This window comes from Pipistrellus hanaki, assembly GCF_964339955.1.
Source record: "Pipistrellus hanaki genome assembly, chromosome: 2".
NCBI classification, from domain to species: Eukaryota; Metazoa; Chordata; class Mammalia; order Chiroptera; family Vespertilionidae; genus Pipistrellus; species Pipistrellus hanaki.
The window spans coordinates 65,843,962-65,868,167 of NC_140504.1; the positions used below are offsets into that span (position 1 = coordinate 65,843,962).

The 24,206-nt window shown below is 38.9% G+C and overlaps 2 protein-coding genes across 3 annotated transcripts in view; both read left to right on the top strand.

Moving 5' to 3' along the window:
* The window catches only part of IFT57 (intraflagellar transport 57), a 73,490-nt gene extending 60,548 nt beyond the window's left edge, over nt 1-12,942 (top strand). Inside the window, exons 7-11 of one of the 2 annotated variants that reach the window (XM_084874043.1) lie at nt 3,350-3,421; nt 6,974-7,105; nt 8,673-8,735; nt 11,373-11,439; nt 12,210-12,942. In XM_084874043.1, the coding sequence (XP_084730169.1) occupies nt 3,350-3,421; nt 6,974-7,105; nt 8,673-8,735; nt 11,373-11,439; nt 12,210-12,229 (354 nt within the window). In that variant the 3' untranslated portion in view covers nt 12,230-12,942. The remainder of the gene's footprint in view (nt 1-3,349; nt 3,422-6,973; nt 7,106-8,672; nt 8,736-11,372; nt 11,440-12,209) is intronic. The other variant, XM_084874042.1, reaches the window with a different exon arrangement.
* Nucleotides 1-24,206, top strand: part of CIP2A (cellular inhibitor of PP2A) — a 561,728-nt gene that overhangs the window by 395,919 nt on the left and 141,603 nt on the right. The gene's annotated exons all lie outside the window — the stretch shown is intronic.

Sequence of the window (24,206 nt, forward strand, 5' to 3'; positions counted from 1 at the left end):
ATTATTAAATATATTTTTTGAAAACATGAATTTTACATTTTAATATGCAATACATACATAATTATGAAGTCCAACATTAAAGCAAGCATTCATACATGTACTACCCAACTTGAGAATTAGGCAGTTGCAACACCCTGGAAGTCACCTGTGTGCTTCTATACTGCTGCCCCTTCCCACCCTTGGGGACTCCTGGCCTCAAGGTTGTTATTGTCAATTGAGCGCGCGTGTGTGTGTATGTGTGTGTTCACATATATATCTCCAAACAATATATTGCTATAGCTTGGTTTAGAGCTTTATACAAATGGTATTATACTGCATTATACTTAGCAGTGAAATGAGTATTACAAAATAGTTTAAACTGTCCTCTACTGTTAGGTATTTAGAGATTTTTCTGCTTTTTTATCTTTACAAAGAAGTTGTTCATTAATCTGTCTGTGTATACCCAATTATAATTTTTTAAAATATATTTTATTGATTTCTTACAGAGAGGAAGAGAGAGGGGTAGAGAGTTAGAAACATTGATGAGAGAGAAACATTGATCAGCTGCCTCCTGCACACCCCCCACTGGGGATGTGCCCACAACCAAGGTACATGCCCTTGATCAGAGTCGAACCTGGGACCTTTCAGTTCGCAGTCCGACGCTCTATCCACTGTGCCAAACCAGTTTTGGCCCCAATTATTTTCTTGGGGATAATTTCTGGAAATGAAATTGCTGGGTTAAAGTGTCAACACTTTTAAGATTTTTTTTTATAACCATACATCAGAAAATATGTCCATGTTGAAGATTTTAATAAAACAATTCAAACTTACCTAGCAGATAATTATAACAGTACATCCTAAATAGCTTTCCATCTTAAATGGCAACAAGAAACACAAATATCCCAATGGCTTATCAAGTTAAATATCCAAAACAAACTTCCTCAGTATGTCTGACTCTCTGAAATATTTTCTGTTCTCTCACAGTGTGATATTACTATACTCTTAGTTCCTAAGGCTAGAAACTTTAAAGACACTTTCTCTCTACTTCCCACCTCCACTTCAGCCACTCTACACTTTCCCTCAGTCAGTCCTAAGTCCTGCTAGTTCTGTCTCTACACTGTTCCTCAAATCCATCCCTTCCCTTCCATTCTTACAAGCATTGCTCTGATTCAAACCCTGCGAATCTATCATGTGGACCATTATGCAGCCTCTTAACTGGTCTCCAACCTGTCTTTAGTCTCATGCTTCTCTAATATGTCCTTCATGCTGTTACTTTCTCAAAACACAGACTTGTCTTTAAAACTGATACCCAAAATCTCTGGTAGCTCTCCATTATCCACATGATAAAATCTAGACTCCTTAGTTAAAGCCCTTGATCCAATTTAACCTCTCTCCAGCTTTGTGTCCTTGAGATTCACCTTCCCTACCTGACCCCATCCCAAGAACATTGTGTTTTATATTCTAGCCAGCCTAGCCTACTTGCTCCCTATATATTTTTCTATTTTCTCCTTGTACTTGTTCCTTCCTCAACCTACAATACTCCTCTTCTATCCTCCCTGTTGAAATGCTACTCATGCTTCAAGGTTCCACTGAAATACCAGCTTCTCCATGGAGTTAACGTCAATGTAAGTTATCGTAGTTATAAGATAGATGAGTCAGGCATGCTTGTGTCTCTTGAAGTACTTTGAATGTCAAATTGTGAAAAAAAATATTTTATTTGCTGGATAGAAAATGCTGGGTAGAAAAAGCAGAGCACCAACTATTTTAAACACATCACTTACAATAAATAAAAGAACTAAAATATGTGTGTGCATGTGTGTGTGTGTGTGTGTGTGTTGTGTGTGTGTACATATGTGTACATGTGTGTACATACAGAGACTGATAGGAATACTTGAGCTACAATTCTTTTTGGAATCAGGCAGGATGAGTACTTTAAAATTAATTATGTAATTAAACTCATCAGGTTTATTTATCTGTGAAGATGCTTGCTTGGACTTTAACAGATGTCCATTTTAAGACTTAACCCCCATTTGGTCCAGCTGCAGCCTCTTCCCTGTTCCAGTGTTGACTGCTGAGCTGGAGAGGCCTGTTCATTGCCAGATCTATCTAGTCAAAGTGACAGGCAGTTGACAGTCTCTTGAACTGTAAAAGGAAAATACTGCACTAGATGACTGTTAAATGGATGATAGATGATCTTCAAGGTCCTTTCCAGCTCTCATATTCTGAGATACCTTTTGATCATGAGACAAAAAAAATGCTTAAGGACAAAGGAAAGTACTGATTTGTTCTCTATTCTAGCACCTTCACTGATGTCAAGTAGCCGGTTGTCCCTTTTATTAACTCTGAACTGCCAAAATGTACTGTATGGGGATTTAGTACATTTGGCTCTGAACCCAAGTGTACCACTATGCCTGGGCATGCCACTTTCTGTCATCAGGCTTCTATTTGCTTATCTGAGAAGTGATAAAGGTTTAGACTAGATGTTCTGTGAGGTTCCTTGCAGCGTTCCTATAATTTTATAACTGGTATATGTAATGTGCCCAAGGATTTTTTATCCTATCATCACTATCCCATATTTCAAAGTTAAGATATCAATAGAATGGAACTAGTCACAAAATATTTTTCTCTTCACAAATACTGTAGTTAGCAAAGTGGAGTATGGGTGATAGAGGAATATCTTCCTTCCATCATTTCTACTTACCATAATATTTGTTCTCTTGTAGTAGGTATATCTCGAGTCTTAAAATTATTACCAGTAGTAAAGTAAACCAAAAATTTTGAAGATACCTTGTCGGAAATTAAGATTTTGGAGTAGGTTTTAAATATGCATACTAATTCAGATCAGTCTAGTAGTAGTAGTACAAAATAACTCAAAATATATGAACTCTAAAAATCATAATGGACTTCCTTTCTTAAGACAGACTACAAAGTCTTACTGAAGAAGAATGCCCCATTTTATTTCCAAGGGACAAGCTAATATTTGATATATGAGACTTGATTCCAGCATTGCTTCTAGCAAACATAATTGTTACTGCTTAAACAAGTATTTCTTTTCTAGTAATTAGATTTCTTTTTCATTTTGATGGATAGTCATAAATATTAACCACCAACAGGGTAGGAATAATTTATATTCAAATTGTCAGACATCACTCTGTGAACACATAAAATAATTTACATTTATTTAGAATCTTTTATCCTATAGTGCTCTACACGTATTTCTCTATAATCTGATTACAATCTATATATAGGACTCCCACCTGAAATAAGGCAGCAACCAGAGTAATTAAAATAAAGTATACAACTTCAAAAGATACATAGACAAAAGAAATAAATGTTTTTCATTTGTTCCTATATGGTCTTATGCCTATAGGATTGGAGAATCCATGTTGACCAAATGCACCAGCACAAAAGTGGAATTGAATCTGCTCTAAAGGAGACCAAGGTATGTGAATGTACATTGACTCTTCTGTGGAACATCTATTAAGGGAGAACATAAAAGAAAAAAGACACAAATCTTGCCCTTGAGGAGCTTATTATTTGAATGTAACATATTATATTTCCACAGCCCTAAGCACTAAAACCAACCGAAGAAAGGTAACTTTATATAAAAGTGGTATAATATATATTATATTACATATTATTAGATATGTAGTTAATATATATCTATAATAATAAAAGAGCAATATGCTAATTAGACTGGGAGAACTTCAGGACATCCTACCAGACAAAGCCATGGTGGTGGGGCTGAGGCAAAGGCAGTTAGGGGTGATCAAGCTGGTGGGAGGGGACAGTTGGGGGCTATTAGGCTGACGGGGGGAGGGGGGAAGTTGGGGCCAATCAGGCCGGCCGGGAGGCAGTTGGGCATGATCAAGTTGGTGGGGAGTGGCAGTTGTGGGCAAGAAGGCTGGCAGGGGAGAAAGTTGTGGGCAAGCGGGCCGGTGGGGGAGGGGGGCAGTTGAGGGTGAGCAAGCCAGCAAAGCGGGGGTAGTTGGGGGCAATCAGGCTGATAGGGGGGGGCAGTTAGGAGCAAGCTGGCTGGCTGGGGGGAGTTGGGAGCAATCAGGCCAGCAAGGGGGGGGATTGGGAATGAGTGGGTGGGGGGAGCAGTTGGGGGCGAGCAGGCCAGCCAGGGTGGGCAGTGGGGGGTGATAGGCCAGGAGGGGGGGCAGTTGTGGGCTAGCATGCCAGTGGGCCAGGGGTGGCAGTTGTGTGTGAGCAGGCCAGGGTAGTTGGGGGTGATCAGGCTGGTGGGGGGTGAAGTTGGGTACAAGCAGGCTAGCAGAGGGGGGTAATTGGGAGTGATCAGGCTGATGAGGGGGGCAGTTAGGGGCAAGCTGGCTGGCAGGGGAGAGCAGTTAGGGGTAACCAGGCTGGCAGGGGAGGGCAGTTGGGGGGGACCAGGCCTGCAAGGGAGGGCAGTTGGGGGCAAGCCAGTCAGCAGGGGAGGCAGTTGGGGGTGACTGGGCTGGCAGGAGAGGGCAGTTAGGAAGGACCAGGCCTGCAGGGGAGGGCAGTTGGAGTGACAGGACCTGCAGGAGAGGGAAGTTGGGAGTGATCAGGCCGGCAGGGAAGGGTAGCTGGGGGCTACCAGGCCAGTAGGGAAGGGCAATTGGGGGCGACTAGGCCAGCAGGGGAGGGCAGTGGGGGTGACCAGGCCTGCAAGGGAGTGAGGCAGTTGGGAGGAACTAAGCCTGCAAGGAAGGGCAGTTGGGGGCAACCTAGTCAGCAAGGGAGGCAATTGGAGGTGACTGGGCTGACAAGAGAGGATAGGTGGGAGTGACCCAGCTGGCAGGGGAGGGCAATTAGGCATGATCGGCAGGGGCAGGCAGTTGTGGGTGACCAGGCCAGCAGGAGAGGGCAGTTGTGGGTGTCCAGGCTGGCAGGAGAGGGTAGTTGGGGGCAATTGGACTGGCAGGGGAGGGCAGTTGGGGGTGACCAGGCTATCAGGGGAGCAGTTTGGCATTGATCAGGCTGGTAGGGAGTGGTTAGGGGGTGATCAGGTTGACAAGCAGAAGCAGTTAGGAGCAATCAGGCAAGCAGGCAGGTGAGTGATTAGGAGCCAGCAGTCCCTACTGTGAGAGGGATGTCTGACTGCTGTTTTTTGAACCCTGTGGGATTGGGCCTAAACCAGCAGTTAGACATCCCCAAGGGGTCCTAGATTAGAGAGGGTACAGGCTGGGCTGAGGAAACCCCCCCCCCCGCCCCCCAGTGTACAAATTTCATGCACCTGGCTTCTAATATATATCTGTATATATAAAAGACTAATATGAAAAGTGTCCCTATAGGAATTCCAATGGGAAACCAGGAGTTCTATTGCTCACTATGATGTGCACTGACCACCAGGGGCAGTGCGGAATGAAGGAAGGCCCCAGCCAGCAGCCAGCAGCCAGCAGCCAGGGGAGGGAGGCCCCAGCCAGTAGCCTGCAGCTAGGAAATGGTGACCCTGCCTGGCACCCAGTTGGGGAAGGGAGGCCCTGGGGAAGGGAGGCACTGGGGAAAGGAGGCACTGGCTGGCAGCCAGAAAAAGGCCCCAACCAGCAGCTGGAAGGCCCTAATCAGCCCTGATTGCCAGCCAGGCCTAGGGATCTGCCCGTGCATGAATTTAGTGTAACAATGAAAGTGTAATATGCTAATTAGATTGGACATCCTTCCTTCTGGACAAATTCATGGCAGACGGGCCAAGGCAGAGGCTGCAAAGGTCCCTGGCCATGGTAGCAGGTGGAAGACATGGGCTGTGGGCTGAGGCCTAAGCCATCAGTCGGACATCCTCTGAGGGCTCCCAGACTGAGAGAGGGCACAGGCCAGGCTGAAGGACCCTCAGCCAAGTACACAAAATTCATGCACTGGGCCTCTATTGTGTGTGTGTGTGTGTGTGTGTGTGTGTGTGTATACCAATAAAAAGAAAGATGCAAATTGACTGTACCTTCACGACTTCCACCAGCCAATCAGTGGGTATGCAAATTAACCCAACAAAGATGGCAGGTTGGCCAAGACCAGTTTGGCTCAGTGGATAGAAAGTCGGCCTGCGGACTGAAAGGTCCCGGGTTTGATTCCAGTCAAGGGCATATACATTGGTTGCAGGCACATCCCCGGTGGGGGGTGTGCAGGAGGTAGCTGGTTGATGATTCTCCCTCATCAATGTTTCTAGCTCTCTATCCCTCTCCCTTCCTCTCTGTAAAAAATCAATAAAAATATATTTAAAAAAAAAAAAAAAAAAAAAAAAAAAGATGGCAGGTTAATTTGCAAACACAGTTGCCAAGTGGCCAGGGCATTCCACATCGCCTCAGCCACTCCAGGCCTGTGGGCAGCGTGGGAAGGCAGAAAGGCAGCTCTGGACCAGAGTGAAGGCGGTGCCAGCAGCCAGGGGAAGGAAGGCCCATTCTTGCACGAATCTTTGTGCATCTGGCCTCTATTATATATATATGTAATCAGAGAGAAACATTTCATCATTCAGATTCCCTTCTGAATCCCAAAGAATAGCAGAGTGCCAGGCCAGTCAGGCCTTGAATCCACAGCTTCCCCAGGCTTGCTGCCCTTCCAGAAATAAGGACTTTTAGAGTATACCACAAAGAAGCAAAATTTGAATGAGAATTTGTGGTTCTCAGACTAGAGCTAAGTTTAATGATCTACTTCCAACTGGACTATTCCAGTCTTGTTTGAATTGTGTTAGAAGAAAGTCATGTTATTTCCTTACCTACTTGTATTATAAACTTCACATAAAGCAAATTTCACTCAGATCTATTCTAGATATGCATAAAAATGAATGAATTGACTAACAAATTCATGGCAGACAGGTGCCATTTTACTTTAATATTCTGAAAATTGACTATATTTCTTACTGCAGACTTCTTTTGTTATTAAAAATTTTAAACTTTATCACAAGTGGTTGAGGATTTGTGGGATGGATTGAGGGAAATTTAATCAATTTTAAACTTTTTTATTTTTGAAAAATATGTGAAATTTTTTATCTACTAAAGTCACATGGAATTTCTAGGGATTTTTGGACAAACTCCATAATGAAATTGGAAGGACTCTGGAGAAGATTGGCAGCCGAGAAAAGTACATCAATAGTCAGCTTGAGCACTTGGTTCAAGAATATCGTGCAGCTCAAGCTCAGCTGAGTGAGGTAACTTAAGGATAATAACCAGGGATTTATTCTAATTAATAACCCTAATCCTTAAGCTTGACACAGCACTTTTCATCGGAAAATTGTGAAATGTATTTCACAAACATCAATGCAGTATGTCCATACTTAACATTGTTGACAGCTTCTTGGAAACTGCAATTTTAAGCAAAATTATGTGTAAACAAAACCATTTTTTTGCCATAGGCTAATTGATGTACAGAACTGTGCGATAGAACTCAACTCTTGTTTCTATCAATTAGCTTAGGGTAAAATTGCTTAAGTCCACAGTTTCCAAGAGCCTATCAGATGGACAACATTAAGTGAGGACTTATGTGTTCTGATTCTCTGCCTACTTTAGAAAGCAAGTGAGGCAATGAAACTTGTCATTTCCATATTACATGCAATAGAAGTGATCTCCTAGAAGTCTTTAAATGAATTTCTTCATTTGATTTAAATAAATGAAGGCATATATTTTTGGGAATATGACTTAGAATAGGAACAAGTTATCAGGACACCTAGTTTTGTTTCTATCTGCTGTTAATTTACCATATGTGTGGGAGGATGAAGAATAGTATGCATTTACATATGTCAGAGGGAAAAGACATTCTTGCCATAATGACTTACAACCATGTAATAAGCAATATGAAAGCAAGACACGTTCAAAGACAAGCAGTTTAATTAATGAAATGAGCAAATTTTTAATCCTTTCAAAGTTTTAGAATTTCAACCAAAAAATAAAGCCTTCAGCCTTTGAAAGCAGCATTTATTGTCCCAGAAGTGGGGATCTAAAGGCTTTCCTTTGAGATTTATGCCTCCTCCTTCCTGATATTGAAGAAGAATAGTAAGAACACTTGCAAATGTCGGTTGAAGGCATATATTTTTTTCTGTCAGCAGACAAGGTTAAGGGAGAAAAATATGGAAATAAACTTAACATACTTCTGTACTTTCAGAAGTTCTCAAAGACCAAGCAGAAAGTAATCTTTACCTTTTTATTGTTATTTCTTTAATTATTTCTTCATATACACACCTATTTATTGATACTTTTATTTTTAAAATGCTGTAGAAGTCTGACTAAAGCCACCATGTATCTCTCAAACTTTGCTATTAAATAATTGATTGTTAAATTAGCTCCCCCAAACATATTGAATACTGTCATACTGTTTGTTAATCCTTATTAATAGCTGATCCTGATGCTCTATTAGGATTGATTTTTTAAAACTGGTTTTCTATACATAGCACACAAATTATATTGACCAAGAGCCTCTCTCCTAAACTGTAAAATAATGGCTGAGGACAGTTTTTATTTTGAACCATGCCCGTACCAGTTACATAGACAATATGTGAAGGTTAAAGTAGTTTATCATTTTATAGTGCTTTATTTAAATACATGGTGCCTATTAAGGACATAAAATAACTACAGTTAAATGTCACTTCCACAAATGTGTTCAAAAATGAGGGGAGGATTGTCACAAAATGATATGCAGAAGTAGCAAACACCAGGAGGTCATATTTAAGTAATCTGTTTCTGTGGCGAATTTGTCATTAAACAAAATCTTTTCTCTCTCAGGCAAGGGAGCGATACCAGCAAGGAAATGGTGGAGTGACTGAGAGGACCAGACTGCTGTCTGAGGTACATGCTGTGTTCTCTTGCAGACTCCTCACCCATCACCTGAGCCAGCTGTTCAGAGCCCTGATGCTTTAATATTGCTACACCTTGGGTTGTTTCAATAATTATTTCTGTGGCTTTGAATTTTTTCTTTAGGAGAAAATTTCTCATTTTTTAAATCAATCAATTATGTATGTATGTATGTATATTCCACTTGTTCCATAAACTGCCTGAAGTTCTATTAAATTGAACATAAAACCTGATGATAATATTAGCAAATATATAACCTTCCTTAACTTTCTTAAACAGAATGATTATACTAGATATATAGAAGAGTAAGTAGAACATTGGCTTAAATATCTATAACAGCTTTTAATGTTAGTCTGCAAGATCCAAGACTTGTTTTCGGTGATCATTGATAATGTGTATGTGATACTGAGTATTTCTCTCTCTACACATTGGGAGTGGCATGGAACCCTTGCCTTCTGAGAACTCCTGGGAAAAAATAGTACATTTATTTTTATCATCTTGAAAGAGAACTAAAACCTAATATCTATTCCCATTTTTTTCATTGAAGAGCTGAGAGAGAAAAAAATACCTTTAATAAGGTCAATAGCCAATGTGGAACTAAGATCCAGGATTATCTTTTATTACAATTCAGTATAATTGTCACAAATTTTTCTATATAATACAATTAAGCTTCTGTTATAGACATTATTTGAGAAGTAAATGGTTATTTTAAAATATAAAAAAATATCACTTTGAAAATATTTATACTTTAATCCAGTGGAGCTTCTAGGCAAATTAAATATTATATAGAAATGAAGTGCTCACTGAGGTTGAGTAAATTAACACTTGAAGGGAGTCCAGGGAGTCATTCAATTCTTTCAGAGTGGATAGTTATCCTCAGTTGTAACATTTCAGGTGCTGGAAAAAATTAATTTGCTTTACTTGGATGATTACCTTCTTCCCAAGGAAGTTTTTACTCACTAGTATGATAAAAAATAAAGCCTACTAAGTTACAATAATTATGCTTAGTTCTAGATCATATAAAATTTTTTCATTTTTTAAAGATGGTATTTCCTACCTATCTCAGTGCTATTTTGGATGTTTGTTAATAATAGTTGTATAATTTTGAGGATGTAGTTGTATAATTTTGAGTATTATGTGGAGTACAGATAAGAACCAATATGATAGCAGAGTATGTCTCTTGGAGTTCATGGTTTGGATAGAGCAAATAGAATATTTTTATACATAGCCATATGGTATACACATTATTTTTAGTGTGCTATAGAGATAAAGGTGGCATATTCTCTTATAAAACTGTAATGTTAAGAAAGATATCTCATAAACCTTTAGAAATCCAAAATCCTTTTAGACTATGCTATTTTAATCAATAACTGATTATTAGAGACTGACAGGGTAGGTGCTATGAGATAACTACACTGAGTGGCCAGATTATTATGATCTCTGAACGCATAATAATCTGGCCACTCACTGTGTGTGTGTGTGTGTGTGTGTGTATGTGTGTGTGTATGTGTGTGTATGAGGCCCAGTGCATGAATCCATGCATGGGTGGGGTCCAGCCAGCCTGGCCACGGCGAGGGGGCATGGAAGGTTAGCTGGCCTGCCTACTGGTTGAACTCCTGGTCGATGGGACAATTTGCATATTAGCCTTTTATTATATAGGATGTACACTGAGTGGCCAGATTATTATGTGTTCAGAGATCATAATAATCTGGCCACTCAGTGTATAAGGTTTGAGAAAACAATTTAGTTTTTATTATTCTTCTAGAGGCCCAGTGCATGAATTTTCATGCACTGGAGGGGGGATGCCTTATCCTATCCTGCCCCATCTCACAATTTGGGACCCCTCAGGGGCAGGAGGCAATATTGTGATCAGAGGAAGGCGATGCCCCCATCACACCACTACTGCTGACACTGCCAGCAACACAAGCCTCGGCCAGCCTGGTTACCTGAGCCTCGGGCAGCCCTGGGCGGTGGGACAGCTGTCATTCGAGGCTTTCCTGTGCCTTGGGCTGGCCCTGGGCAGCTGGGAAGCCACCATCTAAGGTATGCCTGTGCCTTGGGTGTTGGCTGGGCAGCTGCCATCCGAGGTTTGCCTGCGCCTTGGGCCAGCCCTGGATGGCTGAGGGGCCAAAGAGGCTGGGAGACTCTGGAGGCAGGAGTGCAGAGCAGCTGGGCCACCTGGGGACAGGCCCGGCCTTACCGTGCACCTGTCACCCTGGCAGGGCTGAATGGACTGGGCGCCACCATCTTGTGGCTGTGGTCACCAACATCTTTGAGAGGTGTGACAGTCAATTAGCATATTCCCTCCTTATTGGCTGTGGGAGCCACAATCTTTCCAAAGGGATGAGAGTCAATTAGCATATTCCCTCTTTATTAGATAGGATCATGTTACCACCTGCAAAAGTTACTGAGGAAGTCATTTCATGTATTTAACGTTAAGAGCACTCTCAGAAGATAAAAAGCTTTGTATCGCTGCATACTTTATCTTATTCAAATTATATCCAGAATACTCCTAATATCTCTATAGTCTTTATGTGCATATTATTTCTAAGTTTTTAATGCAGCCTTTAAAAATATTGAAAGTTTACTAAAATTCATTGCTTATAAAAAAAAAATTTTTTTCAATGAAAGGTTACCGAAGAACTAGAAAAGGTAAAGCAAGAAATGGAAGAAAAAGGTAGCAGCATGACTGATGGTGGTAAGTAAACACTCATTTTAAGAAGAAAATGCGCAAGAGAAGACGGTATTAGTAAGTAGGTCATCTGCTTTTTAAAATGAATGTATTAGGGAGAGGGACAAGGGGCCAAAATGATGTCTGATAGTATACTGTTTTCCTTATAAATTAGCTGAGAAGAGCCATTTTAACTATATGTAGGGTTTTTTGTTTTGTTTTGTTTTGTTTTAAATCAAATGAAGTGGGAAATATTTATGCACTTTGTTGTGTCAATTTAAAAAAATATTTTGGTCTTTTTTTGTCAAATAAGCTTAATTATCCCATTTTATGTACAAAAGAGCACTAAATGTATGCCCAAATGGCACAAGGCAGTGATCTGATGACCTCTGTTTTGTTTTTGTTTTTTCCTTTTCCCCAGTAAACCTGACTGGACAGAGGTCAAATAGAGAAGAATTAATAATCCTCCAGTAATCCTCCTCCATCATGAGCTAGTTATTTTGACCCGGCCCAGTAGTGATTGCCTAAGGCCCTTCTATGCTCTAGAAAGATTTTCCAGGGATATTAGAGACCCAATGCATGAAATTCATTCAAGAGGCTTGTCCCTTGCAGCTCCGGCTTTGTCTGGAAGGTGGTCCTGATGGTCATTTCTGTTGCTGTTTGATCTAATTAATGTATTAGCTCTTTATTATATAGGATATACTGAGCCATTTTTTCAAAAAGGGATACATAGGGGCTCTGCAGTATGGTTGAATGAACCCATTATATCTCAAAGATAATTCTTTCTTTTCTTTCAGATATATGTACCAATCCATAAAAAAATTGAAGACACCCCTAAACCACCTGTTTAGCAACTCTTTCCATAGAAAAGACAGGAAGTTCAGCCTTAGTACTTCAAATCCTGTTTCATTTCCCATCCTATAAATCTCAGGTGGTTAAAATGCCACAGCAAAATGGTGTGAATATCAGTAAGGTGTTGGCTGTTTTTAACCCTATTTTTGGCTTAAGACAAAATGAGGGAAGTGTTATACAACTCTGTATTATGATGCTACCCCAAATAAATATTTTTATTCCATGTTATTTTCATTCTGCAGCTCCTTTGGTAAAGATTAAACAGAGCTTAACAAAGCTGAAGCAGGAAACTGTTCAGATGGACATTAGAATCGGTGTTGTGGAACACACATTACTCCAATCACAGCTGAAGGAGAAATCGAACATGACTAGGGACATGCATGCAACAATCATTCCAGAATCTGAAATGGGTTCTTATTAAAACATTAGTGTGGTGTTTTTTGTGTGCTTCTGATTAGTTGTTTTTTTATATCAAATCATATTACATGTTGCATTTTCAAAACGCAATTATAACTCTTAAAGCATGTTCAATGAGTATTTTTATATACACACACATATTGTATCATGGTGATTATGGTTGGTTAAAGCCTTAAAATGAATATAGTATTTAATAAAGTAATTAAAAATTATCACTTTCAAAGCAGCTTTAATTAATCATTAAATATGTTAAAATCCCCACTCATTGCTTCGTTCTTTTTCTTGTTCCTGTGTAAGCCAGTGTATGTGACCCATGCTTTCTGTAGCTCTGTTGCTGCTCTCACTACATGGACCTTTGACACAGGCTGACCAACTTTAGGTTGGTCACCTCTGCGAGATCACCAGTGCATCTGTACCTAGAGGCAGCTAACCAGACTTCCATTGAATCAGCTTTATGGTTACTTGAAATTACTTAAGAAAAAACTTCAATGTCCTTATTAACATTTGAAGTTTATTACTTAGCCTGAGTGTTCCATGACTAAAGGGTTTTATATTTTCTATGATTTAAGGCCACCTAATAAGTAACTATTTCAGTCATGTTGACTCTTTTATAGTGACAAAAAAGGTATAAACATCATCACTTTGTTCTGTGAACAATTTTGTAGTTGAAAGAGAGACAGCAAGTCACATGCAGATCAGCATCCTAGTCCTGGTGATGGTTACACACCCTACTGAGCAGCTCTATAGACCAGGACTTCTAAATGGCAAACTAAGCAACATTAGAGTGAGCAGATTTACAACAAAGGGAAACTGGTAGAGGAGCACAACCAGGAGATAGCCCACATTTATTTATTTATAAAGCTCTGGTGGTAAATTTTGATAAGAATACTATGTATAGAACAACAAAAATAATAAAATCCCTTTCTCATTCTTTATGCTAGTGTTTTCTACCTCAAATTTTCTTAGCCTTTACTTTCTAGACATATACTCTAACACTTTTTCTTTCCTTCAAACTCTAGTTTAAATTTGGTAAAAGAAAATTTATGTGTAAGTTCTGTAAGTCAAGAGGGTGGTTTTCAATACAATGGCAAATAATCTGGTTTATTTAATGTATAAAAAAGAAGGGGGATCCATCATGTGATAATAGGCAGTTTGGGAGAGTCCCAACCTTCCCCCTTTCTTTGTGGTTATTGGGAGGGGTGTAGTAAAATGGAACTTAACTTTGGTCTCACAAGCAAACATTGATTCTCCTAGAGTATTTGCATAGGTATTGTCATAGCTAAGCAGTTTTTTGATTAATGCAATCAATGTAGAGGACCCTTCTAGATAAATCAGAGCTCTCCATAAAATGTATGTTTGCAAGAAGCAAATTGTGTTGTTCATTTAATGCAAATACATAGTAATCTAGGCACTCTTTAGATGAGTAATGTGAGCAGCCCATTTTCACTTCCTTCTTTGAAATAATCCAGTTTACTTGGTTTGCTCTGGGGGCCCTCTCTGTTCCCAGAGAACTCTGTGAATACCTCTAATGTAGAACTTACTGTACTGCACTAGAATTATTTCTTCTGCCCTCTCTTCTAGATTAATCTGCTTGAGTGTAGGGAGAAAGTCTTTCACTCCCATATTTGTAGCCAAGTACCTAGCAAATAGAGTGTGAGTTGGTAAGTGGATGGGTTATGCTGTTCCAGAGTATCTCAGAGCTCCTATTCTACAGCCTGGCAAGTGTAATGACTATGAGCTTAAAACAGTTTCAAAATAATAATTATAAATGATAGGTTTTTCCCTATGGTAGTAGATTGGAATTGGAATTGGAATTAATATGAACTCATGTGGTTTTTTTTGTCATACATATAGGTTAATAGAAATAACTAGAAATTCATGTACACATATATACATATATTTACTTTTGTCCTCTGATAGCCTAGAAACAGTGACAGCCCAGTAACAATGAGAATACCTAGTGTTCAGATCTTTTTTTCTAAATTTTCTACTTAAAAAAGGAGGGTGCTTCTTAGAAAAATTACTGATTCCTAGCCTGGAGCAGAGAAAGAACAAAATGAGTCTCAAATATCTTGCTCTGTTAAAAAGTAAGGTAATGCTCAAAGAATGATGGGGAAATGACTAAGAAAAAATTAAGATTGAGGTATATTCCTCCATCCAATCTGGGATAATTAAATATGAAAGTAAAGGATTACAGTAATGAATTCCAATCCATAGATTAAAACAAGAAACCATGATATACAGATAGAAATAAATGAATCAAAGGGATAAGAGAAGAATCTTAAAAAGACAGCTAATGTAAGAGGAATACTATATTTAGAAATCATCTGGTAACCACTCTAGTGGTAATTGTTTTGAGCAAGAATCATCAATGGATACTAAAACTAGTAGATAAAAATTTAATGGAAAACTAAATATCTACATTGTCTCAGAGTAAATTGTAAACTTTAAAATAGAAAATCCTGGCAGACACCACTTTAACTTACTGATCAAAAGTTAACATCACTACTAGTGAACAAATAGGCATCACGTGTCTCGTGAAAAGGGTACACACTTGTGTAGTTACTGCTGAAAGTGCATAACCTGAATCTCATCATGGGGAAGCATCAGATGAATCCAGTGGAGGGACACTGTAGAAAATGGCTTGTATTCTTAGAAAATGATAATGAGGTCATAACAAAAAATACAGAAACTCAAATTAGAGGAGACTAAAGACACATTTTTAGATGTCCTGCATGAGGGAAAAAAAATTATTTTTGCTGTTATAAAGGACATTCTTGGGACAATAGGTAAAGTTTGAATAAGGTTTATAGATTTAGTAGTGTGAAATCAGTGTTAATTATTTATACTTGTACTATGGTCATGTAAGAAAATATTTGGAAATGAAGTAGAATTGTGTCAGCAATTTACTCCCAAATGGTTCAGGGAAAAATACGTGTGTGTGTGTGTGTGTGTGTGGTGTGTGTGTTTAACACATGTATATAGAGAAAAGGAGAATGATAAAGAAAAAGTTAATGTTTTGGGAATCTGGAGGGAGAATATATAGAAATTCATTGCATATTTAAATAATTTTTTAAAATATGTATTTGTTGATTTCAGAGAGGAAGAGATAGGGTGAAAAAGAAAATTCAATGATAAGAGAGAATAATTGATCAGCTGCCCCCTGCATGCCCCACTACCAGGGAGCTAGCCTGCAACCTGGAAATGTGCCCTGCCCGAGAATTGAACCATGACCTCCTAGTTCATGGGTTGATGCTGAACCATTGAGCAACACTGGCCAGGCTCCATTGCACATTTTAAAATAATGTTTTGTAAGTCTGAAATTTCAAAATGTAAATCTTAAAAAATAATGGTTTTTAGAAAGTACATACTTTATATAGAAGTTAGTCTCCTTCTGATTCAAGTAATCAACTTGTTGAAGTAATATGACTTTTTTAAAAAAAATAAATATATTTTATTGATTTTTCTTACATAGAGGAAGGGAGAGAGATAGAGAGCTAGAAACATTGATGAGAGAGAAACATCGACCAGCTGCCTCTTGCACAACCCCTACCGGGGATTGCCCGCAACCAATGTGCATGTCCTTGACCGTAATGGAACCTGGGACCTTTCAGTCCACAGACCGACGCTCTACCGCTGAGCCAAACCGGTTTCGGCAGTAATATGACTTTTGAAATAAAATTACATAGCCCACTGAATACATCTTAAACATACAATTTTATAATCATTGATTCATTGATTATAAAACCAAGTAGAAACTATTTTTTGACAATTCTAAGGAAGTTTTTTCCCTACTGCCCTTTAGTTTATCTATGTCAGCATTTACCATGACTTTTACACAAAAGCAAACGTTTCTGTAACCAGCAAACTTGAGAAATGCTGTACAAGTTTCCTTTTCTTCATGTCTTCCCGCCTACATTGTGAATCTGCAAGCAGCAAATGTAGTTCCATTATATTTTTACAAATAGGTAACCGCATACTCTTAACAATGGAGAATGCAGATTTAGATAAATAAGCATGTAAAATCAGTATATAAATCTGAGATTATTCTCCAACCTTTTTTTAGAACCAGTGGACCTACTTAGGAAGATAAGAGACACATGCCACACTGATCCATAACCCACCTTGCTTAGCAAACAAGTTGGTGATCCCTGAATGGTGGGGAAACTTTGTACAGAACCTAGGATTTCATGGCCAAATGTTTTTCTTCTTAAAACACTTCTATGCCAACTCAAAATTATGTTTTCTCTCCAAGGCAGTCATTATTATGATAATGTTGTTAAATGTAGTTAGAATGCACTGCCCTATTTTGAGGTCAGCTAGCATTGTCATAGCTATATATTTTTGAAAAGTTAATGTGACCAACAACCAAGTCATAAATCCTTAATTTTTATATTTCAAAAGGAGGAATGGTATTTTAAAGGGTAAAAACAAACTTGGATTCACTAGATTATTAGTGTGTGTTGTTTTTTTGTTTGTTTGTTTTGTTTTGTTTTACAGGAGAGAGAAGATCAAGAACCATGCTCATCTTAATGTCTCCTAAATTGCATAGCTCAAGGATCAGCTTTCCATAATATGTGCTTTTAATACAGCTTTGGAGAGTTCAGATCTGTGATTCACTGATTCACTATCAGTGCCTTATTTCAGGGTCCCCTTAGTCCCCTCCATGTCTTGCTCTTACACTACTAAGTACAATAGTACTACAAGGACACCTCCAGTTGACAATCAGATCATACCCTACAGCCCACCACCTGCTCCTTCCCATCCTCAACTTGAGAAATTGTCACACAGGCTTAAATATCCATACATAGCCCTTTCTCTATGGGTCAGTGTAGTTAACAATTAGTGGAAAGTATTCTCTAGGCTAGAAACTTCTAAAGTTCCTAACTCGGGTTGGGCATCAAAATAAAATAGGAATTTTTTTTAACAACATCGAATTTCCCAGCACTCTTCCCCCCTCAATTTTTATTAAAGAGTTTCTGAGTGGGACTAGCGAAGGGTGACAGAAAATTTAAAAAGCTCCTCTGGTGATTGCACCAGCTAATCTGAGAATTCCTTTGAGGACCTACCCCTCTAGAAATTTTCTCTGGTTATAAGTTCACAGACATAGCATCTTAGATCTTAAAAGTTCTTTAAAGAGGATCTAAACTAGTGTTACTTAAAGTGTGGCCTATAGACTGTCTTAACAGCCCCACCTGGGGCGATTTTTAATAAATACCCTAGATGATTTAATACATGCTAGAGTTTGAGACATGCTAATATTAAAAACTGATACACACACACAAAGTCAATAGAAAGTTCCCCAAAAGGTTAGCTGGGCTAATTATTTACAAACCAAAGTTACAAACCACACAGTTCTCTGTAGTTCTCAGTAAAATTTGTAGCAGTTCTGTGGGAATTCCATGTCCACAACACCTTTCACCCATTTTGTCCCATCTGCATCCTAAAGCAGTAAACGCAGTCATGTTTCCATTCAGGTCCAGTGTCTCTTTTGCCCCACCCCTATATAGAGGCTTTTGCATAGAATAGTGCATGGGGAGTCCAGACACCTTCATTCCTCCCAAATCTGCTAGGAACTTTCTGCATGACTTTTAGGACAGCACTTATCCTCAGTATCAAGATTTTTCTCCTGCAAAGTTGGAAAAAGACTAGAATATTTTGAATGCTTCCAGTCCCAAAATTGTGTGATTTAAATTTTTAGCAGGCTCTTCCACTGATTGTAATAACCTGCAATGGAGTACCAGTTTCTAATTGCTGATTGTCAGAGATTCAGAAACTTTGAGAGTAGTTAAACTGTTGGTAGCTTAAAACCAGTCCGTAATGGGAATATTTATACTATGAAAATAGGAAACTACTAAGAATTAGGGTTAAAAAGCAAAAGTAAAACAGCTGGTTTACCTGCATATGTATTATAATGTAACAGAGATCAGAACCAAATGTACTAAATATATAACGGAATGTTCCACCATAGTTTAAGGTAGATTATTATGGTACTAACTGAATTACATCAGATTTCCAAATTGTTCTCAAAATCGTTAAGTCTCCATTAAGCTACTCAGTGTGTCACATGTGCATCCCCTGCACCATTTTATTGATGTTACTTGACTGTCTTCCTAACTAAAAACCCAGTTTCTCTTAGTGCTTCTCAAATCAATAGACTAAAGCAGCCCACGCATCTCCCTACACGACAGATTCAAAGGTCATGCTTATATGACTGAAAAAATGTGGAATGCACAGCTAGTTCAATTACTTGACTATAAAAAAACAACTAATTCAGTTCACTGCATCATTGATCTATTTAATTGTATAGCAGCTTCCTATTGATAATAGGAAATGTCCTGAGCCAGCCATGCTGAAACAGAAACTGGCCAGTTTTCCACAGCCATAAATTTCAATAAGGATTCTACATAATACACAGGGACTAAAAATCACAGCCGGAGTTTATTTGATTTTTTAAAAATTTCACTGACCTATTTCCCCTGCATGTGACCCAATTTCTCTTATACTTCCTGGACTTTGTTGTTAAATGTTAGCCTATACTTATGTTCATGTCTGGATGTTTTATTCCACATAGAGATTGTGATAAATTTTAAACCATCTATTCATTTGGTTTTTGGGAACCACTCAGTAACCTGTGAGCTTTACAAAAGGTGCTGCTGACCCAGAAGTGCTACCTTCAGTAATTTTTTTGACCTCTAGGTTTAGGAAGGTGCTATAAATTAGTACATCTTTATAGGACAAATACAAAAATTTGATTGATAACTATTATATTTTGAGCACAGTATTAACTATTGAGGGAAACAAATATGAATAAGATATAATAACCCTTCCCTCCACGAGCTCACAGTCTAATGGGAAAGATATGTGGTATAAATAAAAGGTTATAATGTTAAGCTTCATCATAGAGAACAAGCAGTGTTTTTGAAGCTTGGTGAAGAAATAATTCTGACTTTGATAAAACAGAAGCACTTACACATGGACGAGTAAGATTCCAGTAGCAAAAATAAAAATAAAAATAAAAATAAAAATAAATGGGGAAGGCCATTCCAGACAGAGGAAAAGGGAACAGGACACAAACCTAGCCATGGGGAAAGGGTATGCAGATGCCCAGTGGTCAACAGAAAGTGTTATGGAGTGTAGTTGTTGTTATGGCAACATTTAATATTTATTTTTTGCAAAGCCTTGGATAAACCAAACAATGTTTGGGTAAAGTGTTATTTCCATAAAAGCATCCTCTTTCAAAACAAAAGTATTTCTGTTTCACATAAGAGTTTAAATTACGTGCTAAAACAGAGTTAATCACCGAAAAAACATGAAACAATATCAGGAGACTTATAGAGCAAGACCAGACAATGAACTATATCATTAAATTAAACAATTACGCAGAACTAGAAACTGACTCATTACTAGTAAAATATAAAAATCTACAATTATTAAATTGAATTTGGTCCATGGGGACACTAGAGCAGTGTTTACAGTAAGTATCAGGTTATTCCCTACTTTAGGTGAATGCTGCAGTTGTAAAATACTGGATATCACAGGGAATAGCATTTTATTTACAGTCTCCTGTATTAAAAGTTATGTTTCCAGGAAACCTGTTGATTGCTACAAACGTAGCTAAAAATTTGACACTAAAAACAAACTTGTTTCCTGTTCTTGGAAATTCCTAATCCCTATAAATTGAAAATTTCTATTAAAATCAATACAAAAATTAACCCTCATATTCCATTCTTAGAAATACTGTAAATTCAATCATTTTGGTTTAAAAATAATAAGTGAATTACAGTAAGTAAATTACAAAAAGTTTTGCAAAAAGGCACACATTGTTAATGATATAAGTTTGGCAGCAGAATTCCATATCCTGAAAGTTACTGTCAAGTGGTAGCTGGAAAAGCAACACATAAAACACCGAATTGATTTTCCAATCTAATCTTGGAAAGAGGAAGGCTCAGATACGGACTTTCCTCTCTCTAAGCTAAAGACTAAAGACTAAGTTAAACTAAAGATTCTAAGCTCTCTGCCATGCTTCCATCTGGCCATGCTGTGCCATTACTGTCCATAAGGTGGATGGGTTCTCTTCCTGCCTGGTGCTCTCAACGCCATAGAGAAGCTGATGCTGCTCCATGTCAGCAAAGACTCCTGGCCTCATCCAGTAAATCATCTTGCTACCCGGTAAACATCCATGGGATTTTCTTTTACTAGTTGGTGCATATGGGTTGTCAGAGCAAAGAAACTTCCTGCTGTCCCTCCTCCGTGGTCATCGTGAATGATCGTGGGTCCGTCCCTGCTGCAGCTTCTCTTTGATAATACTTAGAAGTTCCAAAGTTTTGCCTAATGGGGATCTCTGGGTTTGGACACTGAAAATGCCTCACTTCAAGTACATAATTATCAATGGTATAGGAGACATTAATGTGGTCATGCCCACCCAGGAATGAAATGCCCACCCTTGCTCTTTCCACAGGGATGATGGAAGAGGTTCTGCCACTGCTTTAAACCTGTAGGACAGTCACTCTGCTGTGTGTTTGATTGACCCAGGAGCTCAAATTGTTTCTCTAGCTTTGTTTGGCCTGTGGGTCCAGGAATGAGGAAAGCGTTAATATAGGTGTGAATGTGACCCATTTGGCACCTCAGTCTCTTTACTGACTATGGTCTCAACCAGTGCATCATGAATGACAACATACTGTTTTTCAGTTTGCCTTTTTAAAACACATTTGAAAATAAATGTGTTTTAAAAGGCAAATATGTTGATGGTGCCTTTGTGTTGAATTTGCTGCAACATACCGTCTAGCACTGTGTATGTGCCTGTTCTTCCCACTCCAGCACTGCAGTGGACAACAGCAGGCTCCACCATGTGGAGCATGGTGCGTGGCATGGGACCCCTTTCTCACGGAGGTCAGCACTGGCCGAGTGTACTCTGGCACTCTCATGTAGGCCATGCGTATAGAGGTACCATGTAACCATGCACCAAATGGGTTTTCCTTTCTGGGAGCCCTTTTTTATCTTTGTGTTTCTTATAGCAAAATTCCTCGCAGTATAATAGGCAAGCATTTGAACACTCTACTGAGTGACAGGAAGCTCCCAAACTCTTCACTACCATTGGCAGGCCAGTAATGATCACATTCTCCCTCCTTTCTCCTTTCTCACAAGTTTTGTGATCATGGCAATGACTTCCACATTATGTTCCCATACTATTCTCCAGAAATCATCTACTGTGGATTTCAGTGGGCCTTGGCAGCCATATAAGCTTTAAGACTGATGTAACTATCAACATTCTTTCTTTCTTTTAAAAAATATATTTCTTTATTGATTTCAGAGAGGAAGGAAGAGGGAGGGAGAGAAGAGAGAGAGAGAGAGAGAGAGAGAGAGAGAGAGAGAGAGAGAGAGAGAGAGAGAGAGAGAAACATCAATGACAAGAGAGAATCATTGATTGGCTGTCTTCCTGCATGCTCCCCACTGGGGATCGAGCCTGCAACCCAGGCATGTGCCCTTGGCCAGAGTTGAACCTGGAACCTTTCAGTTTGCAGGCCAATGCTCTATCCACTGGGCCAAACTGGCTAGGGCTCAACATGATTTCATTGCTGTAATCAGTCAGTTTGCTATAATTTTTAGCAAGTTGTATAAGCTTAACCTTACCATGATCATCTGGTAAAACTTTTTCAGTGTCCCAAATTCTTCATGTAAGTCACTAGTATGTAAGTCTACAACATGCTTTGGAAAGTGCTTTATTGGAATTGCTCCAATATAATCTGAAGTTGGAAAGGTAAGTGTGGAGGTGTGGATATTACTCAAAGGGAAGTACTGTCCTCTAAATAAAAGTATGCAACTTGGGAGCATTTCCCTTATAGCTCCCATGGAGGGAGGGCAGAGTGAACTAGAGTCACATGAGGAGAATCTGGGGTTGGTGGCTCTGAGGAGAGAGCTGAAGGGACAGCTGCGAAGATCCCTGTGCTGAGTCACTTTCCCATACTGCAGATGTCATCTTTCTCAGATCAAAAATGAAGTATTTTGAATGAAAGAATAGAGTCAAGCAGGGAGAATGATAATTTGAATATGCACAAAACAATAAAATATAACAATAGGCATGAATGCAGTAGAACACAAGGAAACATGAATTCACTGAGAGGAAAGGATATTTCAACTAGGTCTTCTAGAACTTTGCAAAAATGGGAAAGAGGACAAACAACATTCTAAGAGGGAATAACATGAGCAAAGGCATAAAGACATTGGTAATGATCATTATCACTCTGTGTTCCAGGCACTGTGCTAAGCATTCTTTCTATATTATCACACCTTATTTTGCAACATGTGAGGGAGATATCATTTCCATTTTACAAATATGAAACTGAAATCCAGGAGAGCTAAGTAACATGCCCAAGGCCATATAGCAGTAGACTCAGGATTTAAACTCATTGTACCAAAATCCTTCAATCTGAGAAAAGTAAAGCTATATGATGTAGTAACAACAGTAAATCAAGTTATAATGTAATGTATACATAATCATTTTAAAAATTATAAAAGCCCTTTATTGAGCAGTTACTATTTTTCAAGAAAGTTAATATATGTATTAAATCATCACAACAGCTTGAAGGAAAAAAAAAATTGATCAAGGTCGCCAGTCAGTGGCAAAGCTAGAAATTCTTGTCACACAGAAAGGACAGAGGGAGCTGGGGAAGGGAGGAAGAGAGAACAGCAGTCATGACTTTCCATGGAGGTACAGTGGAGAGAAGGCAAGGAAGTTTTGGTAACTATGAATGACATCTACATGATTCTAAGCCTGCTGCCATTTACCCTTCTTACTTAATTCACATAGAGAAGAAATGAGATTCAAGGTCTAGAGAAAGACCATATTTGAATTAAACTGATGAATTGGAAACATGTTCAAAACATCCTTGTGGATACATTCAAATAGCCACAAATACTGGCAGTCAAGATTTGGTATGGGATATTTTGTAATTGATGATAATGGAGGAACCTGGCTAGAAACTAAAATAGAAAATGGACCAAGCTTCTATTTCCTTATTGGATGAAGCAAAAATGACAAAATCTGCCCAGGGATGTCATGATTTAATCCAACTTGGAATTAGGACATAGCAATCCTGGAGTTTCAGGCCAGGGGCTATCGGCCAGAGATCAGAGCAGAGTTGATATGATACCACGTGCTAGGCTAGGTAATGATGCCAAGTCGTGCAGAATGGCAGTAACATCTGGTCTTCCCTGGAAATAGGATGTAGGTAGAGATACTGAATAGGATCCCACCTGCAGTGACCATACTTTAGAAGGGATCCAAAATCCAGGGCACAAGAAGACTGCATGGCCCTTAGAAACAATTTAGCGCCCCTCCCCCCTTTGGTCAGATTTAGGCAAATGTTATTTAGTCCCAATTTCATTGGCATTCTGAAATGGACTGTAGTGACTCTGGCCCAACACATAGCCATTGGTCATAAACAGTGCAGCTCCACTCATTTATGTGTACAGGTGGCAAGTTGGGAGCTGGCCAGGCTGTCATGGTTGTGGAATGTAGGACA